This window comes from Myotis daubentonii, chromosome 14 (assembly GCF_963259705.1).
Source record: "Myotis daubentonii chromosome 14, mMyoDau2.1, whole genome shotgun sequence".
Taxonomy (NCBI): Eukaryota; Metazoa; Chordata; class Mammalia; order Chiroptera; family Vespertilionidae; genus Myotis; species Myotis daubentonii.
Genome location: NC_081853.1, coordinates 8,944,321 through 8,964,605, shown reverse-complemented (window position 1 = coordinate 8,964,605; position 20,285 = coordinate 8,944,321). Strand labels below are relative to the sequence as shown.

Below are 20,285 nucleotides of genomic sequence, written 5' to 3'. Positions count from 1 at the left end.
AGAAGATGGATGGACTTCATAGGGTGACCTGGGGGTCAGCTGATTCAGACAGCGGAATTCATCAATACGGGCAGGAAATTCCAGCCGCTAATAGCAGCTCGTTACAGTCGGGTCCTGTGGCCAGCTTTTAACTGCGCCTCGGAAAGACAAGGCAAGCGTCTCCCCAAAGGGGCCCCAAGTCCAAGCCCCGCCTCCCGTGCCTGCCACTGCAGCTCTACAAACAACGCACTTAGAAAGCCTGGGAGGCACACTGCTCCAGAGCAGTATCTGCATGTGCTCGCTACCATCATGATGCTAATGGCTGAATAGCTGTTCCCCCAAAAGACACCTCCACCTGGAATCTCTGAATGTGATCTACTGGAAAAGGGGTCTTTGCAGATGTGATAAGTTAAGGATCTGGAAGTGAGGTCACGCTGGGCTGGGGAGAGCCCACATCAATGACAAGTCCTTACAAGAGGAGAGAGGGACCGGGACACCGGGAGATGGCACTAGTGGGTGCTATTAGTGGGTGAGATTTCCTGCCCGTACTGACGGATTCCAAGGACTGAATCAGGCACCGGGAGATGGCAGAGGTGGAGGTGGAGTGACACATCCACAAGCCCAAGTGCCAATGAGTCAAAGAGCCCCCAGCTGCGAGGACAGGCATGGACAGAGCCTGCGGAGGACACCACTGCGATGCCTTGATTTTGGACGCGCAGCCTCCAGACTCTAGAGAACACATTTCTGTTGTTTGAAGCCACCTGGTGTGCCGGCGTTAGTTCCGGAAGCTCTAGAAAACTAACACGACTGTGAAATTCTAAGTAAAGAAACCAAATGGAAACCACGCCCTGATGCTAAGAGAGATCCTCTGTGGGTATTGGAATTAGGCTTTTTTGTAATCATTTGACTTTCCAAATCAAATTTTCCAAATTATCTATACTGCACATTTATCATCTGACAATTTGATCAAAAGTAATTTGAAGTAAGAAGTAAACTTGCCTCAAAATGCTATTATCACTAGGATTTTGAAAAGCTAAGAGAAAAGAAAAATTATCTGAAACCCTCGCAGTTGGAAACATCTATTACATCATTCCACCTCCCAGAACTCAGAGAAACATATGTATGTGTCCCTCCCGCTGCTCTGAATATTCTGGACCCACGATGATGGAGATACTCCCTGCTACCTACTGTTCCGTGTTTTTGGCTTCACAAAGATAAAAGGAGTCTGTCAGGATTTCCACACAACTCAATCAGTTGCTGGAGAAGCTCCAAAGCAGAGGCACCAAGGATGTAGGCAACAGAAGCCTCCTGGTGCCTGATTGGGAACGAAAGACTTTGAGAAATTGTATTATCAGAGTCATTTCAGAGTGTGCCGAGGAGAGGAAACACCTGCATTCTTCTAATAAGTCCCCGGGAGGCCTAATTCCTCAGCAGTTAAACTTGGAAGACCCACTCTGGGTGTTCCGCGTCCCCATAATGAGCGGCTTTTAAGGAGCGTGAGAGCCGTTTCTGCATCACCAAGTGGCTTACCAAACAGAAAATCAAATGGCGCTCTCATTAAATGCTTTCCAGCGGTCACATGTGCTTGCGTCTGTTTAGCAACATGGTGTCCGGCAGGCTCAGTAAAGCATTGGGGAGCAAAGCTGAAAGCATGGGTCCAAACACGGGTAATGACCCTCTTGTTCATTTTCAGTTTGTTGACTTTAAGTTGGTGGCTGAAGAATGGGCAGTAAACTCCCTGCCTTGACTGACCCCTTCTGTGGAGGTTTCCTCCAAGGATACCTGCAAATGACCTTCCTGAGGACCACCCGCCCCTTCACAAACTGGCCGGACTGCTCAGTTTAACACCAAAGCGGCGAACAGGCTGAATGGGGCCCCTTCAGGGTGTGCAGGTGTGATTAGAAAACGGCCAGTCATCTCCTACTGGAAATCGCATTCTATCTGATTCAATTCCTCACCTTTCAGACACCCCAACAAACTCAGCTCCACGCCCTCTGATTTTAGAGGAGTTTCACCCACTCCCCTCAGATATACCAGACATTTCCTTCCCTGTCAGATGTCATCCCCAGGCCACCAGGAATATAAGACTGTTTTCTCCAAGGCAGAGTTGTCTATTTAGACCAGGAGGGTCAAATGCCAAAATGCCTGGTTAAAAAACGTGTGATCTCCATCCCTAAAGACTTGGTTTCAAATCCTGGCTCCACTACTTGTTACCTGTGTGGCCTAGAGCATATTACCTAACCATCCTGGACCTCAGTTTCCTCGTATTTAAAAAGTAGAAAGGAGCCCTAGCCAGCTTAGCTCAGTGGAGTGGATAGAGCATTGGCCTGGGGACTGAAGGGTCCCAGGTTCGATTCTGGTCAGGATACATGCCCAGGCTGTCGGCTCGATCCCCAGTAAGGGGCGTGCAGGAGGCAGCTGATCAATGATTCTCTCTCATTATTGATGTTTCTCTCTCTCCTTCTCCCTTCTTCTCTGAAATCAATAGAAATATATTTTTTTTAAAAGTTGAAGGTAAATACATGCTTCAAAGAATTGTTCTGGGCACGACATGGGGTGATGCACGAAAGAACCAAGCACACAGCAGGTCCTCAATAATGTTGCCTCCTTCCTCCTCAAGGGCATCCTCCAGATGGAAAGTCACCAGTTTGAGGATTTGCTCAGCACAGTTGTCCCTGCCAAGTGGCAACTTTATTGCCATTCATGTCATCCTTCCAGTCGTGTATATACACTCACTTGCTTCTTCAAGTCAGATGCCTACTGCAGCCAGCCAGGCAGGTAGAGGGGTGCAGAGGCCGGTGTAAGCGATGGGCGGTGTTGGGGGCTGGGATGAGCTGGACGCCTACGCTATCTAAAGGGAAGGAAGGAACAGAAGCCCCGAGTTGCCAGCAACTTTGATGATTCCAGAGAAAACCCCATGTCTGATTTTGTACACTGTGAACAAAATATAGGTACAGGCCAGATCTTATCTCAGGAGTCCCCAGGGTCAAATGAAGTTGGGTCAAATATTCTATAAATGTCCTTGTTTCTCGTGCCCCAGGAGAGGGACTCCGGTAAGGACTGGCGACCCTGTCAATGGCAGTGTTTTGAATGGCATGTGGAAGCCACAAAACTCACACTCACTAAGCAGCCAAGGTAAACTGGATGATAGATTGTCTTGATGATGTGTGGCTTTCATATTGGACATGAATATTCATGGTCCAGTTTAGTGGGCTTAAGGCATAAAATGGCCCCTTTTATATACTGACCCCAGGGTCAGAGTTTAAATGTCGTCTTCCTAATAGAATTTGCAAATTGTTTTTAGAAACATCATATGCACACTTCACTTAAGCAAAAAGATTGTGAAGGCACAGGGTCCAATTCTACTCAAGTCCATTTCATCTGAAGTGTAGTTGGCCCCAGGTGTGCATGTGGGGCAGGCTGTACAAATCTGCTAGTCCAGTGGTTGGCAAACTGCGGCTCGGCAAACCACGGCTCACGAGCCACATGAGGCTTTTTGGCCCCTTGAGTGTGGCTCTTCCACAAAATACCAGGTGCACGCGCATGTACAGTGCAATTGAAACTTCGTGGCCCATGCGCAGAAGTTGGTTTTCGGCCTGGGCGAGTCTATTTTGAAGAATTACTGTTGATATTTGGCTCTGTTGACTAATAAGTTTGCCGACCACTGTCTAGTCCAGGAGTGGGCAACCCCTGGCACGCATGCCAAACATGGCACGCCAGTAACTTTTGCTGGCACGCAAAACCCTCTCTTATAATCTTCCATTTACATTTTTTTTCTTAATATCGACTTTTTTATTATTCAGATAAATTCAGTGTAGGTGCATCTTAGATAAATAAATAATTTTACATAACATGTATACATTAAAAAATAAATGTATTTTTCATCATCATACACTGTGTTTTTGTTGCTCAAATGAATTTTATTATTTCTTCAAGGTTCTTCACATATGTACACCTTAAGAGACATCAAGTAGGCGTAACATGTTCTCAAAAAATTAGGGTTGGCACGCAGAAGAATTTTGAGTCAGAGATTTTGCTGGTTTTGGCACGCACTCACAAAAGGTTGCTCACCCCTGGTCTAGTCCATCAGTCTCATTTCTTTAGAACCCAAACCCCCTGAGAGGAGGGGAGTCCACTAGCTCTTCTGAGCCAAGTCCCTAAGTCAAGAACCATCACCCCCATTTAACAAATGACAGGTTACGGCTCATGTTGGGAAAGGGACTCGATCCCTATTATAGAACCTGCAGTTCCGAGGGCCATGCACCGGTTTTACTCCTTATCCAGTCTCATTTCCATTAAGCCCTCTTGCAACCACAAACATATATGAAGCCCTTGCTACACACCATGCACACAGAGGCACAGCCCACACATTGTCCCATTAATCCTCATAACAACCTCATAAGATAACCTCAGACTGTAAGTAACATTATTCCCATCTTTTCAGATGAAAAAAATAAGACTGGGAAAGGTTAGGTCACTTTCCCACAAATAGTCGGAGGCAAAAATGTCTTCCAAGCCTATCCCTTTAACCACTCAGCTACAATGCTCCCACATAAGCCTTTACAAGCTTCCTAGAAGTTTTAAGTCACTGCCTGGAAATACACATTTCTCCCCAGAGATCCCTCCCCCCATCGCTCTCCGGCACACCAGGCAGGTTGAATCCTTTTGATCTCGCAATGCTCAGTGATCTGGAATCATTCTGTTTAGGGAATTCCCTCTGTCCACAGGAATTCCCTCTGGGTACTCATTAATCCCAGAGTTAAAGGATAACCTAGTTTTTTGAGCCAAGGGACCACAAGAACAACAAATTTATGAGATTTTCCCCTCATCCCACTAACCTTAAGCAACAGAAATGTAAGCTTGAATGACAACCATTCAATGGACTCTGGGTATCACTTTCAGAATCAAAGACAAATAAAGTGTATTCTGAGAAGATGATGACTGACAGATGCTCCGAGTTTTCTCACTATCCATCAGGCACAAATTGTCAGGCAGGGTGATTAAACGGGAGTAATTACGAGGCTGCCATACAAGCTTGGATTTTCAAAGTTTCAGCCCAAAGAATGAAATATAAATACACGCGCGCACACACACACACACACACACTCAAACACAGAAATATGCTCAAACTTTTTAAGGAGTAAGAGTGAAAGCTGGCACCATCATTTTCGAGGACAATTTACAAGACCTCCACACAGACAGGTTGTGGCATAAGAAAAGCTATTGTCATATAGCATCTAATAAGGAACAATGGAAAACCACCTAAGTGACCATGAATAGAAAAATTTTAATTCAATGATAATCCATACACTGGATTCTAAAAGCTAATAAATGTGTTAGATCTTTTTGCCTGAAATGTAAAGACATCCAAAAAGTACTTCTACGTATGAAAACGTCAGTTACAAAAGACTATGCAGAAGGTGTACTCTCTGTAAAAGCTTGTTATAAGTCATAATCTGAATGACTGAGGAAATACACAACATCAGGTCTCTGCACCGGGCCAGGCGGTGAAACTTGCAGTTTTGTGGACCGTGAGGACTAGCTCAGTGATTCCATTTTGCTGGAGCCAAAGCAGCCACAGATGATACTAAATAAATGGGCATGGCTGTGTTCCTTTAAAACTTTATGCATGGACTTAAATTTTTAATTTCATATAATTTTTATGTGCCATAAAATGTTACTCTTTTTAAAAATATATATATGTTAATTGATTTCAGAGAGGAAGGGAGAGTGAGAGAGATAGAAGCAGCAATGATGAGATAGAATCAGTGATCAGCTGCCTCCTGCATGCCCCCTACTGGGGTTATCTAGCCTGAAACCCAGGCTCATGCCTTGATGGAATCCAATCATAACCTCTTCGTTTGATTTTTCTCCCCAACCATTTAAAAATGTGAAAACTGCCCACAGGTGTTGCTCAGTGGCTGAGCGTCGACCTATGAACCAGAAGGTTAGGGTTTGATTCCCTGTCAGGGCACATTCCCAAGGTTCCGGGCTTGATCCCCAAAGCAGGGGCGGGGTATGAGGCAGCCAATAGATGATTCTCTCTCATCACTGATGTTTCTATCTGTCTCTCCCTCTCCCTTCCTCTCTGAAATCAATTTTAAATATTTATTTTTAATTAAAAAATGTGGAAACTATTCTTAGCTAGTAGCCTGTACAAAAACAAGTTGCCAGATGATTTTGTTCCACTGGTGTGGTTTGCTGACCTTAGTTTCAAAGTTATAATTAAGGGTTTTTTCCTCTATGCTTTGTGTGTGTGTGTGTGTGTGTGTGTGTGTGTGATTTTTAAAATCCTATATAATAAAAGTCTAATATACTAAGTGTCCAGTTGTCCAATCATCCATTCAACCAATCAAAGCGTAATATGCTAAAGATATGCTAAGGCTGCTCAACCACTCGCTATGACGTGCACTGACCACCAGGGGGCAGATGCTCCACCGGTAGGGTAGTTTGCTGCTGGGGTCCAGCCGATTGGGACTGAGTGAGATTGGCTGGACATACCCTGGAGCCCTCCTGTAGTTCCTTCCCGGCTGGCCAACCTCCCATGTCCCTCCTTGGCCTCAATTGTGCACTGGTGGGGTTTGTTGGCCTGGCCTGCGCCCTCTCGAAATCCATGACCCCTCGGGGAATGTCAGAGAGCCAGTTTCAGCCCTATCCCACAGGCCAGGCCCAGGGACCCCACTGGTGCACAAATTCATGCACCAGGCCTCTAGTCTTCTATAATAGCCATGTCTTATCTCAAAATCAGAGACAACAATATGAACATATTAGTACAGGGCAGGGCAAAAATAGGTTTACAGTTGTTTGTATGGAAAATAATACACTAATTAATAAATAATAATACCAGAATAAACTGTGTTTCACATACAACTGTGAACCTACTTCTACCCCACCCTGCATTGAAATGAACTGATATGTTTCCTCAAGAGAAAAACCTTATTAAAGTGTTTCAGCTTCCATCAGGCATTGCATCAAATGCCTATGACATCAGGTGAGTTAACCAGCAACCTTCTTAGCTGCTAAGTAGCCTTCCTTACCTTGAGGGTTCAGGCACATCCTAGATGCATGCACACCTTTTCCTCCCCTTTTCTTGGCACATCAGTTGACTGAGACAGAGTGTTTTTCTTTCCCAAGCAAAACAATCAGTGGGAATCCATTTCTTAGCCAAATTACAATCCACTAAAGGAAACCAGGCTGGCATCTCCCCAAATTACCACTCCAGTCATCAATCAACACAATTGCCCGGGCAACTAAGGAGAGACGCTTTTCAGGCGCAGCCTTGGCTGACCCAGCCAGCGGGGCCTCGGAGCGACTGCAGAGCATCCTGCCCAGAGAGGCAGCCGTTGTCCGGGCACAAACTGCCCTGCATAATTAAGACAACCTCACAAAGCTACCACTGCTCTGGGCTTTCCAAGTCAGCTGCTTCTGAAAGTACAGCTCCTGGAGGCTTGTTCTGAAAGCCAGCCTTTTAATGCCAGAGTCGAATATGCATTTATCAGCAAAGCTGAACCCTTAAAGGGATTACAAGGAGCTTAGAATCCACTAGCAGTCCATTGATCTGGTCTTGCAAGCCTCATCTCCACATGCCCTTTAGAAATGCTTTGGTCTGGGTCTTTGGTTGCCTTTGATTTTTATTTCAGCACCATTTTCATCCAAGGTGGAGGGATTGCTTCCTCTGGCCTTGATTCCAAAAGGTCCTCAGAGTCCTTTCTTCTAAAACTAAGGGAAGCTATTTGCATATTCCTCTAGATCAGTGGTTCTCAACCTTGGCTGCACATTAGAATCACCTGGGAATCTTTTTAAAATCCTGATTTCTGGGCCCCATCCTCCGGAAATTCTGTTTCTTTGTTACTAATGTTGTGGCCTCACCCCATAACAAAGAAACAGAATTTCCGGAGGATGGGGCCCAGAAATCAGGATTTTAAAAAGATTCCCAGGTGATTCTAATGTGCAGCCAAGGTTGAGAACCACTGCTCTAGATAGTGGTAGAGAGACCAGGGGTTGACCAGTATTTTCTGTAAAGAGTCAGACAGCAATGTTTTTGGCTTTGCTGGCCATACAATGGGTTGGGACTACTCAACTCTATTTATGGCTGTGGCATCAGGAAAACTGCCACAGACAACATGCAAACTAATGGGCGTGGCTTTGCTCAGATAATAATTTATTTATGGGCACTTTCATTTAAATTTCATGTAATTTTTATATGTCATGAAATATTATTTTTTTGCTTCCCCCCCTCCCCACCCATTAAAAATGTAATGTGGCTCTAACCAGTTTGGCTCAGTGGATAGAGCGTCGGCCTGTAGACTGAGGGGTCCCAGGTTCGATTCCAGTCAAGGGCATGTACCTTGGTTGCGGGCACATCCCCAGTAAGGGGGTGTGCAGGAGGCAGCCGATCGATGTTTCTCACTCATCAATGTCTCTAACTCTCTATTCCTCTCCCTTCCTCTCTCTAGAAAATCAATAAAATATATTTTAAAAAAAAATGTAATGTGAGCCCTAGCCAATTTTGCTCAGTGGATAGAGCATCGGCCCGCTGACTGAAGGGTCCTGGTTTGATTCCAGTCAAGAGCATGCACCTCAGTTGTGGGCTCAATCCCCACCCCTGGTTGCGGGGGGCCGGAAAGGGGGCATGCGGGAGATAACCAATCCATGTGCCTCTCTCACATTGATGTTTCTTTCTCACTGTCTCTCCCCCTTCCCTTCCACTCTCTCTAAAAATTAATGGAAAATATTCTCGGGTGAGGATTTTTCTTTTTAAAGTAATGTGAGCCATACAAAACAGGAGAAGGGTTGAAGGACTGGATTTGGCCAGCGGAGTATAGTTTGCCAACCCCTGGTCCAGCCCATTGCTATTCAACATGTGGTCCCTGGGCCAGCAGCATCAGTCACCTGGGGACTTGTGAGAGACGCAGGATCTCAGGCCCCTGTTCATCAGAATCTGCATTTAAACAAGATCCCCTGGTAATTCACATGCAAGTCTGAGACGTCCTGGTGCAGAGCACAGAACCTGGAAGTCACAGGGACAGGAATACCACTGGCCAGCTGGCTGTAGGACCTGAGGCAGCTGTTGAACCTCTCAGCCTCAGCTTCTTTATCTATGCAAATGGGTATAAGTAATTGCAGCCATCTCCAAGGGCTGTAGTGAGTGAAAGACAGGAAGGAGATAAAACCCTTGCCTGGCTCTGTTAATGCTCTACTAGCTGATGGTACAGAAGCCTCTCTTTAAAATCACACATGCAGAGATGAGAATGCCCACTCAGGGTCTGCAAGTACCAGATGCTTCCGGGACCTGACAGATCACCTACATTTTGAAGAAGTGCTTGAGTGAAACTAGGATGAGCTAGGGATCGCTCTCGCCTGCCCGTTACTGTCACGAAGCAACAGCCCCCGCTGTTACCACACCTTTGGATTTTCCAATAGACGCTGGAACCTGGATTTTAAGGTTAGAAAAACGCCCCCTTGTCTAACACACTGTGCAGACCAAACAAAACCCATCTGCAGGCTGGATGTGGCCCGAGGGCCTTGGTTTGTGCCCTTTGCCTCAGAGTAGAGAAGTAACAAGAGGAGGTAAATCGAAGGAAATGAGTCTGCATTTTAAAGCCAAACTCCAGCAGCTCCCAGACTCAGTTTCCTCATCAAGAAAAGAATCGCATCTACCTCATCGGGTTTGGTGAGGATCAAAAAGAAATGTTAAGTAAAGCGTGGAGGCGGGCACAGCTCTGGACAGTCAGTACTCATCCTTATTGCTGCTGATGTTGTTTTGCTGTTTTGTTTTGTTTTAAATTCGTCAGGGCCTAGGCATTCAAAGGACACATGTAAAAATGGCTGTATTTCTCTCCCGCTCAATCTGGTAACAAACAAGCAGGCCCAATTAACGCGGCTCAGAATGCTGTCTCACACCGGAGCACACTGAGTGCTCAGTTAGTAATGATTCTGCTCTGGCCGCAGTCCATGCAGATGCCTTAATCTTCTCTTAATGAGAACGCCCTCTGGCCAGGCCACTGTGGGGTGTGCCCGAGGCTGCCCTGAGGTGCTTCCTCTCAGGGCTGGGTCCCCTGTGGGGGGCAGAGCCCACCATTGCTGCCCAGCTGCCCCAGGTCAGGTGAGGGCAGCTGACAATTGTGAGCCCTCTGCTCTCCAAGACACGGAAATCCTTGTGGGGTTTTAAAAATCCTTAAAAAATTCCCACATGCGCCACCTAAAGGCGTGGGTGACGATAAAATGGGGAGTGAGTACAGAAAATCCCCGTGAGCTAAAACAGACTGCCACAGGATCTCAGGCATCTGTCCCCGCAGACGGCGCCCCAGGGTGTGGAGCGCACTCAGCAGGCACAGGGCCCGGACTCTAAGTCAGGCTCCTCTGGCTTTGGGGGCACACGAATCGAATTGAGGGGCCTTGTCAAAGCTGGGGAGGAAGCCTAGGGCCGGCCTGAGGCTTCCCATTTCTATCTGGCTTCCAGGGGATGGCCACACGGATGGTTGCTGCCTGGGTTTGAGTCAGCAGGATCCTCCTCCTCCCTGGCTTCATCTGGGTCTCTGCTCCCCTGTCACCTCCTCAGAGCCCTCCCTGACCACCTTATCTAAACGTGACCAGTGTGGAGGACAGGGATCCTGTCTGTTTCGTTCCTTGCCTATCCTCGTGCCGGCACGCGGCAGGCACTCACATATCTGTTCAGTAGAGAGAGGCCAGTGTGACCGCCGAGGGAAATGACAGGCAGGGAGCCCAAATCATTTGCCCAAAGACACGGGGCTTGTAAAAGCCAGAGCAAGACACCAGCCCAGCCCTGTCTGGCCTCCAAGGTCCTCGCTCCACACTAGCGGGCGAGGCAAAGTTTGTTTACAACACACTTCCTCCCTAGAACTCAACCCGGCTCTGCTTTGAGGAGATGCCTGCCGTGTAGACAGTGGACTTCGGGGGGCCAGTGTGGAAGCAGAGAGGCTCGCTGGGAGGCCGAGTGGTAATGCTTAGGGTGCCCTGTGGTTGGGAGTCAGCGAGGCTCACCTCCGTGGGTCAGCCGCAGGCCAGCCTTTCCCTCCCATCCGGGCACAACTGCCTCTCCAGTCAGAGGCGTGGACAGTGAGCACACTGTGGATTTCAAACGGCCAAAAAGAGCATTGTACTGTAGCCCTCTTCTCCAAAGGTCACCCAACGCATGACATGGGGGGCCGGGGGAGCCGAGGGGGCAAAGCAAGGAGTCGCTTCCTGTCCAGCAAAGGGTGAGAACACCACAAACACCCCATTCATGGGGCCAACGTGAGGCCTTTCTGCTGCCCGTGAGGACACTGCTCCGCATGCAATCCCGTCTCAGCCCATGAAAGGGTCTCTCCCATAGAAAGGCCCACCAAGGCGGCAAGCGGACACTGTCCTCCCTCCGTCAGCGGGTGAAAGGGCTCCAGGCTCTCGGGGGCCGGAGGCTGTGGACCTGAGTCTCAGTGGCCAGGACGCCAGCAGCCTCCCCGCAGCTAAGTCCCCTCCTGAGAAGCACTTGACAGGAAGCTGACAATAGTGAGCAAAAGTCGCCCTATTTATTCACTGTGCCTGGCCCTGGGAGGTAAGGTACTGTTCCCACTTACCAGTCAGGGAAACTGAGAAGTAGGGAGAGTGAGTGATTGACTAGGAGTCAGAGGTCACACTGACCGAAGGTGGGGAGCCAGGGACACCCCACATGGTACCACGACCCCACAGGCTCCAGTCAGTTGAGCCCAAGGCTGCAGAATCGGGGGAAGCTGAAGATTGCTGTCCTGTTCATCACCACCCCACCACCCCCTCCGATTTGAGCACAAGATGGATGGGAGAGGACCCAATCCGTAGTCCTGGCCCCTGGACCTGGTTCCCAAAACAACACGCCTACACCTATTCCCACGCATCACCCGCCTTCCCTGTTGGGACACACAGGGGTAGCCCAGAACACACCTATCGGGGCCTCAACATCGGCAGGGCTGATGGATGCCTGCCGCCCATTACATATTTATAAGGTCCCGGCCCTGCCTCTGACACAGTTATTAAATGCTCAGGAGCCACGGGGCTGCGCTCTGCCCCTGAAACAAAGGCAAAGAGGCCGCCAGAGCCCACGGAGGCAGGAACAAAAGCACTCATTTCTGAAAAAGCCAGGTGGGGTGAGTCTCCTTATGACGGGGTGCCAGCGCACACTGCTGACTGGGAGAAGGCAGAGAAGTGCAGACAAAAGGAGACAGAAAGAAGGACCAAGCGGGCTTCCCTCCCTGGTGCCCAGAAGCAGCCCTCTCAACGGGCAGAGGAGCGGCAGGGAGGAGGCAATCACCAAAGAGAGACCGGGTTCTGATCCTGCAGAATTTTCTCCTGGGGGCTGGTTTTTCCTTTCCATGGAGTTGCCAAAAGGGATCCACCTCTTCTCTTCACATCGCCACACGGAGAGCCCCGGCAGGCCTGCACCCCAACTTTTCCCAACCAGAGCCCCAGCAGCCAGATGCACTGGGAGGGCACGGCCGATCCCTCGTCTCCCAAACATAATCATTCCAATGCAGGCTGGGGCTGCCTGGAAGTCAACATTCACGGCACAGTAATAAGAAACATCTGGCCACCGAAGAGGTTGACACAGCGCAGGCGGGCAGCGGCGGATTTGCGGTTGGGACCCAGAGCTACAGGGGCTGAATTAAAAACACAATTGGAAACACCAGCCAGTGGCTCTTGGACACAATTCCACGCCAAGTAGAATTGTTTGGGGCTGAGTGATTTAGGTACAGAGGGTGGGTCTGCGGGACCCAGCGCTCCCACAGGGAACCGCTCCCCTGCATCCCCCCAGTGTCTGGCCACCACTTCCACCCTCAATATTTGTAGCAGATGTAGTCGCGCTCTTAAAGGAATAGACTTCGCATTCTTTCCATGTGGCTTACCAGTGAGATTTACAAAAGCAGAAACATAGACGTGTGTACATGTCTTTTTTCACATGCGCACCCACCTGCAGCCCCCACAGCCCCCATGTGTTGTGCCTTAGAAATCAGATCCAAGGGGTCCTACCTCCATTTATGCAAGGCCAAGCCGGGGCACTGGTCACCACAGGCGCTGCAGGGCTGGCCTCTCTCTATCCGCCCCAGTCCAGTCAACTTCAAAACAAAAAGATACACGTTTCCACCACAGAGGCTCCCTGGGGCAGGAGCCCCACTCTTCCCACCCCCTCATCTGACCGTCTCCAGTGTTCCCCTCAGAAGTGGGGGGCCCCAGAGGGTGCCCTGCATGGGGAAGTGCTCCCGCCCAGGTGGCTGCCTCTGGGGAAGGGCACCCAGCCACCAAGAAGTGGCCATGGCTGGGCTTTGTCTCCCTGCGACACCTTGGTCACCGGTTTCTAAGAAACAAAAGCAAGACCTTGCCCCAGAGCCCCCGGGAAGCAGCCACGGTGCACCCTCGCCCTGGAACAGGCTGGCGCTCCCGGGAAGGGGGCAGCACAGGACACCCCCAAAGACAGCCCCGAAGTCAAGTCCGCGGCCGGAGCGCCCAGCCACTGGGCACTGGCGCTCTCGTGTGGAATTACCATCTGCCCTACGGGAAGGGGGCTCTCGGGGGAGCCCCAAATGTGACCTGGTGGGCCACAGATCTCAGGGTCCCTCCCGCCCGGACTGGGGATCAGGACTTAACCCCTTCCTCGCCCAGAGCCCGCGCGCTCCGCACGCACCCGCCCGCCGGGGCGGCTTACCTGGGGCCACAGGTGCGCGGCCGCCGGGCGCGGGGAGACCGGGGAGACCGGGCAGGGGCGCTCGCGGCGGCCCAGGGTCCCCCGGGCGCCCGCCCCGCTCGGGCGGGGGACACTCACCGAGCGGCTGGACAGTCTTTTCCGGGAGCTCCGGCTGAACATGGCCGGGCGCCTGCCGCTCGCAGCGGGTCCCTGGGTCTGTCCCACGCGGCGGGGAGGGCGGCTGCCTGGAGGGCGCGCGCGGCCAGTGGCCCGGCTGTCTCCGCCTCGCAGCCCCGCCGGCTCGGAGCGCAGCCTCCCTCCTCCTCCCCGTGCCTCCCGCTCTCCGCCCGCAGGTCCCTCCCTCTCTCCCGGCGTCCCCCGCCCTCCGCTTCGCCCCGCGTCCACCGGCCCTTCCCACCCTCCCGCGCCCGCGGCGCCCACTGCCCCCCTCTCCCCGAGCCCTGGAGGGCACCTGGGGCCAACGCCCCGCTGCACCTGGGCCCGTCCCGCCCCAGCGGCTTGCCCCTCACCCGGGCTCGAAAGTAAGGGGACAGCACCTTTCCAAGGCCCCCTGCTGCTGCAGCTGGAGCGGAGGGTGGAGGGTTAAGTATTTGTAAGTTTAGGTATAATTCACCTCCAGTAAAATGTACCCTTCTTAGTGTACCATTCTGCCAACTTTGATAAATTCCATACAGACCTGTAACCACCATCCCCACTGCTCAGTCAAGATCCAGAGCAGTCCCATCACCCCCCAGCGACAATTTGAACAGTTTGGCCAGGCCTGTGATCTACTTAGTACACACCCAGTGCTGGTAGCTGAGGGGGGCAGGAGGATGAAATAAGCCTCTAGTGTAAGGTGCCTGGAATATAGTAGATGCTCATTAAGTACCTTTTGAATGCTTGAACACACGCTTTGAAGCCCCAGTGTCTACCTGCCCATTCTTTTTCCACCACTCACTAGCCAGTGATCTTTCCAAATTCACTGACCTCTTTGTGCTTCCGTGTCCTTATCAATAAAGACGGATATAACAGGTCCTTACTCACAGCGTTGCTGAGGAAGATGAGTTGGGACAGGTATAGTTGTTCTACATGTTATAACAGGCACAAAGGCAGGGCTCATTAAAGATTAGCTGTCAGAAAAAGAAAGGTTGCAGGTCTGAGAGGCACAGGCCACGGTATCTACTTGTCATTGATGTTTCAGCTCAAATGTCACCTCCCCTGAGAGAACTTTCCTGACCCTTTATTGCACATCTCAGACACACACACACTCTCTCATATCTCGTAAAGCATGCCAGAAATTATCTTTTTACTTATTAATGTGCCCTCACCCAAATTTGTCTTGTTCACCTCAGTAGCTCTAGAGCCTATGATGGTATCAGCACACAGTAGGTACTCCATAAACGTTGGTCAAAGGAACCAACGTAGAAAAAAATCACTCCCAGCTTAGCATTTTCCCGAGGAGGCATTGAATTCGAGCGAAGAAAAGCTGCTTGCCCGGGAAGCACAGCAAATCAGCAGCAAGGCCAGTCTAGTTATAGCCCAGGTTCCAAGGACAGATGCTGCGCTCACACACCCCTGCGCTCCGTGTTGGCAGTGGCGTCAATGCCCACAAAGTGAGCACTGGTTTGAGTTCCAGGCCGGAACTAGGGGGAGGCCAGTGAGGTCTTCCCCTTGGGGCGCCAAAAGCTCAGTCATCAAGATAAACAGGATTTTTATGCATTTTTAAAGAATCAAAATCAATGCCAAATAGTTGGTGATGAGCAGAATATCAATATTTTAAGCAAAGACAGGATCCTACCTTACATTTGCACTTCTCTTCCTCACTTGCCTCACCCTAATCCTAGTCCTGGTAAAAATGCTCCCAAACTCAGTGAAATAAAGGGCAGACTTCCCAATATTGCATTTCTCTGTTTACCGACCATCTGCCATCACCAGTAGATGATACACTTGCTCATCCCTTGATGTGCCGGGGCCTAGCACAGGGTCTGGCTCATTTCAAATGCTCAGCAAACGTTTATTCAATCACTGAATAGAAGGCAGTAGCTTCCGCAGGGGTGGGGGGCAGGGGGCGTCAGCAATGAGAACCCCAGGTTATCATTGGTGCTGGTGCAGGACGTCACCTGGCCTTCTCGGTAGAGCTACGGAATCCAGCTCTGCGCTGCCTACAGCCCCGTAATGGGCAGAAGTGGGCTGGGAGGACAGTGTTCTCACTGCGGAGTGCCTACCTGTACTTTCATTATGAAAAGTGTTAGCAAAGGGCAGTAGAAAACCAGCGCATGACAAGTTTCTGAGAGATGGGAGGGCTGTGTCTTGAGGAAGCAGCATCTCCTTCAATCCCTGCCAGGGGCAGCGGCCTGTCCGGCATCTCACTGGGTACCTGTGGCTGGCGAAGGCTGCAGCCCTAGAATGGCCCTGGGGAACCTGGTTTGTGTGATCTGGACCTTTAACTTTTGTCTTTTGTCAAAGGGGAGATGCCAAGAAGATGTGCCTGGTCTCCATGTGCACAGGCCCAATTCCCACAACCACCTGCCTCAAAGGGCATGTCTTCCTGGGCGAGTCCCTTTGCTCTGTCTCCTCAGGGCAGGAGCCAGTTTTGAATGGGCTGGTTTTCACCAGTGGCTCCTTTCCTCCCTCCCTCCCATGCTCTCTGAAAAGGCAATGGAAACAGTATCCTCAGGTGAGGATTAGCAAACAAACAAAAATTTAAAAAACACAAACTTCACTCTTGTTTAGATCAGTTAGCCTTCGGTGAAATTGGTTATTTATAAGTTGTTTTGCTTAAAGTCACGGAATCTTGGATGGCTTTATCCCCGCACAGCCTCTCCCTGGTGCATATTTCTTTCTCTTACCTACGGGGAACAATTCTGAGGGTTGCAAAAGCGGCGAATCTCCCTAACAGCAGCCCAGGCTTACAAGCTCCATCAGAGCATCCTCCTAACCAGAAACCCACCAGTGATGTTTTGAAAGAGTATGTGAAGCGGGGTAGTGACGGAGGTGGTGGGGTGACTGGAGAGATGATTCTCTCTCAGCGGTGGGTTTATGGAGGACTTCTCTCTTCCCAGTGCACGCTCCTCTGTAGTCCGCAAACGTTCTAGTATGAGCATAAAACTCCATATACAATCAGGAAAAAATTAAATCAGGAGAGAACTGGAATACACAGTGTTTGTGGGCTAAATATTTCACAGGACATTATACTGTCTTACATGTATAAACATATTCAAATATATTTAAAGCAAAAATACTTGAAATGATCCAAAGTACTACACTAAGGAGCATATATATTTCTCTTTGAAAAAAACCTTAGAATTCTGCAGAGCCACTGGCCCCACTTATCCTAAAAATTAAATAACAAAAAAAGCACATATATGTGTTTAAAGGATAGTTATGACAGCATCCTTTCTAAGAGGAAAAAGAAAAATTACAAATGATCTAACTACTTGACATTAGAGGGACTGTTAAATAATCTCATAGACTATGGGGAAATTTAAAATTAATCTCATAGAATATGGAGGAATTTGTATGAATACTGTTCCATTTGGAAAGCAGATTACAAAATAGCAATATGAGTTCACATTTGGAAAAGATTTGGGGTATTTGTTATGCTTTCAAAAGTACACATATATTGAATATTGAAAAGTCCAGACTCTAATAAAAATATTGCAGATTGTGATCAATTGATTTGGGGTTTGAATTTCAAGTGGTTTAATAGTTTCCCTTTTGCTCATCTAATTTTTATTTTATTTTTAAAAAGTATATTTCTTGTATAATGAATAAAGGTAAAATATATAAATAATTATTTGACTTTTTAATGTTCTAAAAGACTTGCGAGGTCTTAAGTGATAGAATATATAGATGACTTTTTCTCTTTTTATCTATGCAGAATTTCTACAAGAAGTATGTATTATTTTTAATTTAAAAACCTTTAAAATTTAAAATATAAGTGGAATTTAAATATGCATAAATAATTGTCTTATAAGACAAGTACTAGTATTCTTTTGGAAGGAGAAATTTAAGGTTTTATTTCTTTACAATTTTCTAAGTTCCCCTCCCCCACCCTCACCCCCACCCTACCCCCAGATATGTTCTTTGTAATAACAGGAAAAAAACCTTTGTTTTCCCTGCTTCTGTCACTCCCATCAGCCACGCATTGGAAGACTTTATAATACTGTGCTCCTCACTGTCCCAGTCCCCCCATAAAAGCACAGATGCAAAGGGGACTTTTTAATAATCCCTCACACGCCTGTCCCAGTAGGTAACTCATTGGAACCCTGAGAGTCACTGGAAGGTCAGGAGGAAACGGAGCTCACTGAGGTGGTGGGATTTGCCTGAGGTCCTGGGCTGTTAGAGATGGTTCCAGAAGGAATGAAGCCAGCTTCGTAGGTCCAGGTCTCATGATCCCTTACTGCCTTTGGGGAGAGCTTTCTATTAAAGGGCATGCTCTCTCTCTGTCTCTCACACAGACACACACAGAAGTGTTCGGAGTACCCCATGTGCCTTGGGGTGGGAGCTAAGTGCAGTCAAGTGGGCACCTTTTAAAGCACCCACAGGTGGACTTACTTGCAGGGCCGGCTTAGGTCTGAGTGAACAGTGGGCATCCTTCCTCCTTAACTATCTTGTTTCCACATATTCCCCATATTCCCAGCCTCTCCTGCCTCTGCTCACCTCTCGAGGCTTCCCCTTTCCCTCAGCTCTCAAGTCTCTATTGTATCATATTTTTTAAATCCTCACCTGAGAATATGTTTTTATTTTTTTAGAGAGAGAGGAAGGAAGAGAGAGAGAGGGAGAGAAACATAGATGTGAGTGAGAAACATCTATTGGTTGCCTACCATATGCACCTTTATGGGGGGTATCGAACCCACAACCTTTTGGTGTATGGGACGACACTCCACCAATAAGCCACCCAGCCATGGCTGTTGTATCAGTTTGTTACCTAGCGAGGGTTCGCTGCTTAACACACATGGAAGCCAATGCTATGGCACCAGCTTTTGAGTAAAGAAAGAGCTTTTATTGCCGAGTCAACCTCCAGGAGACAGGAGGCACCACTCAAATCTGTCTCCCTGATTAGGGCCCAGGGCAGGATTTTAAGGGGTTTCAGCACCAGATCTTCTAGACAATGGACCCTTTGCTTCTGAAAGGGTTTTGGTGTTCAGCTTCTAGACATGTCCTGGTCCTATGGTTCCATGGAGGGGAACAGTTAAGGGCTCACAAGTGTTACTTGTGAGTGATGGAACTTTGGTTCTGGGCCTTCTTAGAAGCCAGACAGAACAAGTTTGAACTGGTTCTGCAGTTAAAAAATCTCTAAGGGCAACGACCACCTTAGACAAAGTAAGTCAGGACTAGGACTGTACAAGCAAATATCACAACCAGGAAAGGAAAACATTGTTTAAACTCATCCAATAGCAAGTTAAGACAGGTAACTCAGGTTTCTACAGGCTGGTCCGGATCCTGGGCGGAAGCAGTCCTCTTTTGAGATGTCTGTCTTCTCTTCTTGGCGAGGTGGGGTCTGTTGTCCCGTTTCATTTGAAAGGGGGTTAACTAGAGGGACTGCACAGGGTCCCTTCCACTTAGGCTGTAGCTGACCTCAATGTGGGTTTTCCCAAGTCTTCAGGGCCATAGAGACTGCACACATTTTAGTGTCGCATATTTTTACAATATGCTTAAGTGAGGGTCTCCCAGTAACGTTCCCTACGGGCTCCATTGGCGCTTGCTTCCAGGGGCTGCTCCCACCCGAAGCAGGGCAACGGATAAGACCTCATCCCAAGTGAAGCTGTTTTCGTGACATATTTATCTTTTCAGTCTTTCCTGTAGACTGAGACCTCCATGAAGCAAGTTCTTTTCATTGTATTCCTAGGTCCCAAGCACTCCCATGTCACCTTGGCTGTGACTTCCTATATTTGATCTCAGCTGTTAAACAGTTTAAAAGCAATCTCCAGTTGAACACTGGCATCCCCAATCTCTCTTCCAGTTTTTGCAGGTTTTTTTCCTCATACCTGGATCACTGTTGTTGATAAAGCTCATATTGACCAGTCGTGTTATCTGGGTGTTCCAGATCAATAGCATCTATTGTTGGAAAGCATGAAAAATGTTTTCAAGGGCCCAGCTGGAGTGGGTCAGCGGTTGAGCGTTGACCCCTGAACCAGGAGGTCCCCAGTTCAATTCTGGGTCAGAGCACATGCCCGGGGTTGAGCTCAATCCCCAATAGGGGGTGTGCAGGAAGCAGTTGGTGGATGATTCTCTCTCATGGATGTTTCTGTATCTCTATCCCTCTCCCTTCCTCTCTCTCTAAAATCAATTCTTAAAAAATGCTTTCATGGAATGTGGGTGGATTCTCCTTTGGACCTTGTGCTTCCTGGATCTTATTCAACCTCTTTGTTTTGGGGAATCCTTTGAAAGGTCCCACTATCAAACATTCCTGATAGTGGTTTAGATTTGCCTGCTCTCCTGGGTCACTGGGGTCCCACCCTGGTTCTGTTCCAGGGATGGCCTGCATGCTGGGGTCCTGATTGGATTGTTTGGTTGTAATTCATGCAGCCTGTTGGCTTCTTGGTGGTCCTTCTCTAATGCTATCCTATGTTCCTCCAGAGTGAGGAGGGTATGCACGGGGCCTAGGTGTCAGCCCTGTTAGGATGATGAGTTGCAAAAATAGAAGTAGAGA

At 48.8% G+C, this 20,285-nt stretch overlaps 1 protein-coding gene across 1 annotated transcript in view; it reads right to left on the bottom strand.

The window, feature by feature from the left end:
- The window catches only part of PRICKLE2 (prickle planar cell polarity protein 2), a 327,112-nt gene extending 313,206 nt beyond the window's left edge, over positions 1–13,906 (bottom strand). Inside the window, exons 1-2 of the mRNA XM_059663056.1 lie at positions 13,769–13,906; positions 12,979–13,064 (exon numbers count right to left, since the gene is read on the bottom strand). Coding sequence (XP_059519039.1) covers positions 12,979–13,064; positions 13,769–13,810 — 128 coding nt within the window. The 5' untranslated portion in view covers positions 13,811–13,906. The remainder of the gene's footprint in view (positions 1–12,978; positions 13,065–13,768) is intronic.
- Positions 13,907–20,285: the final 6,379 nt, after the last annotated feature.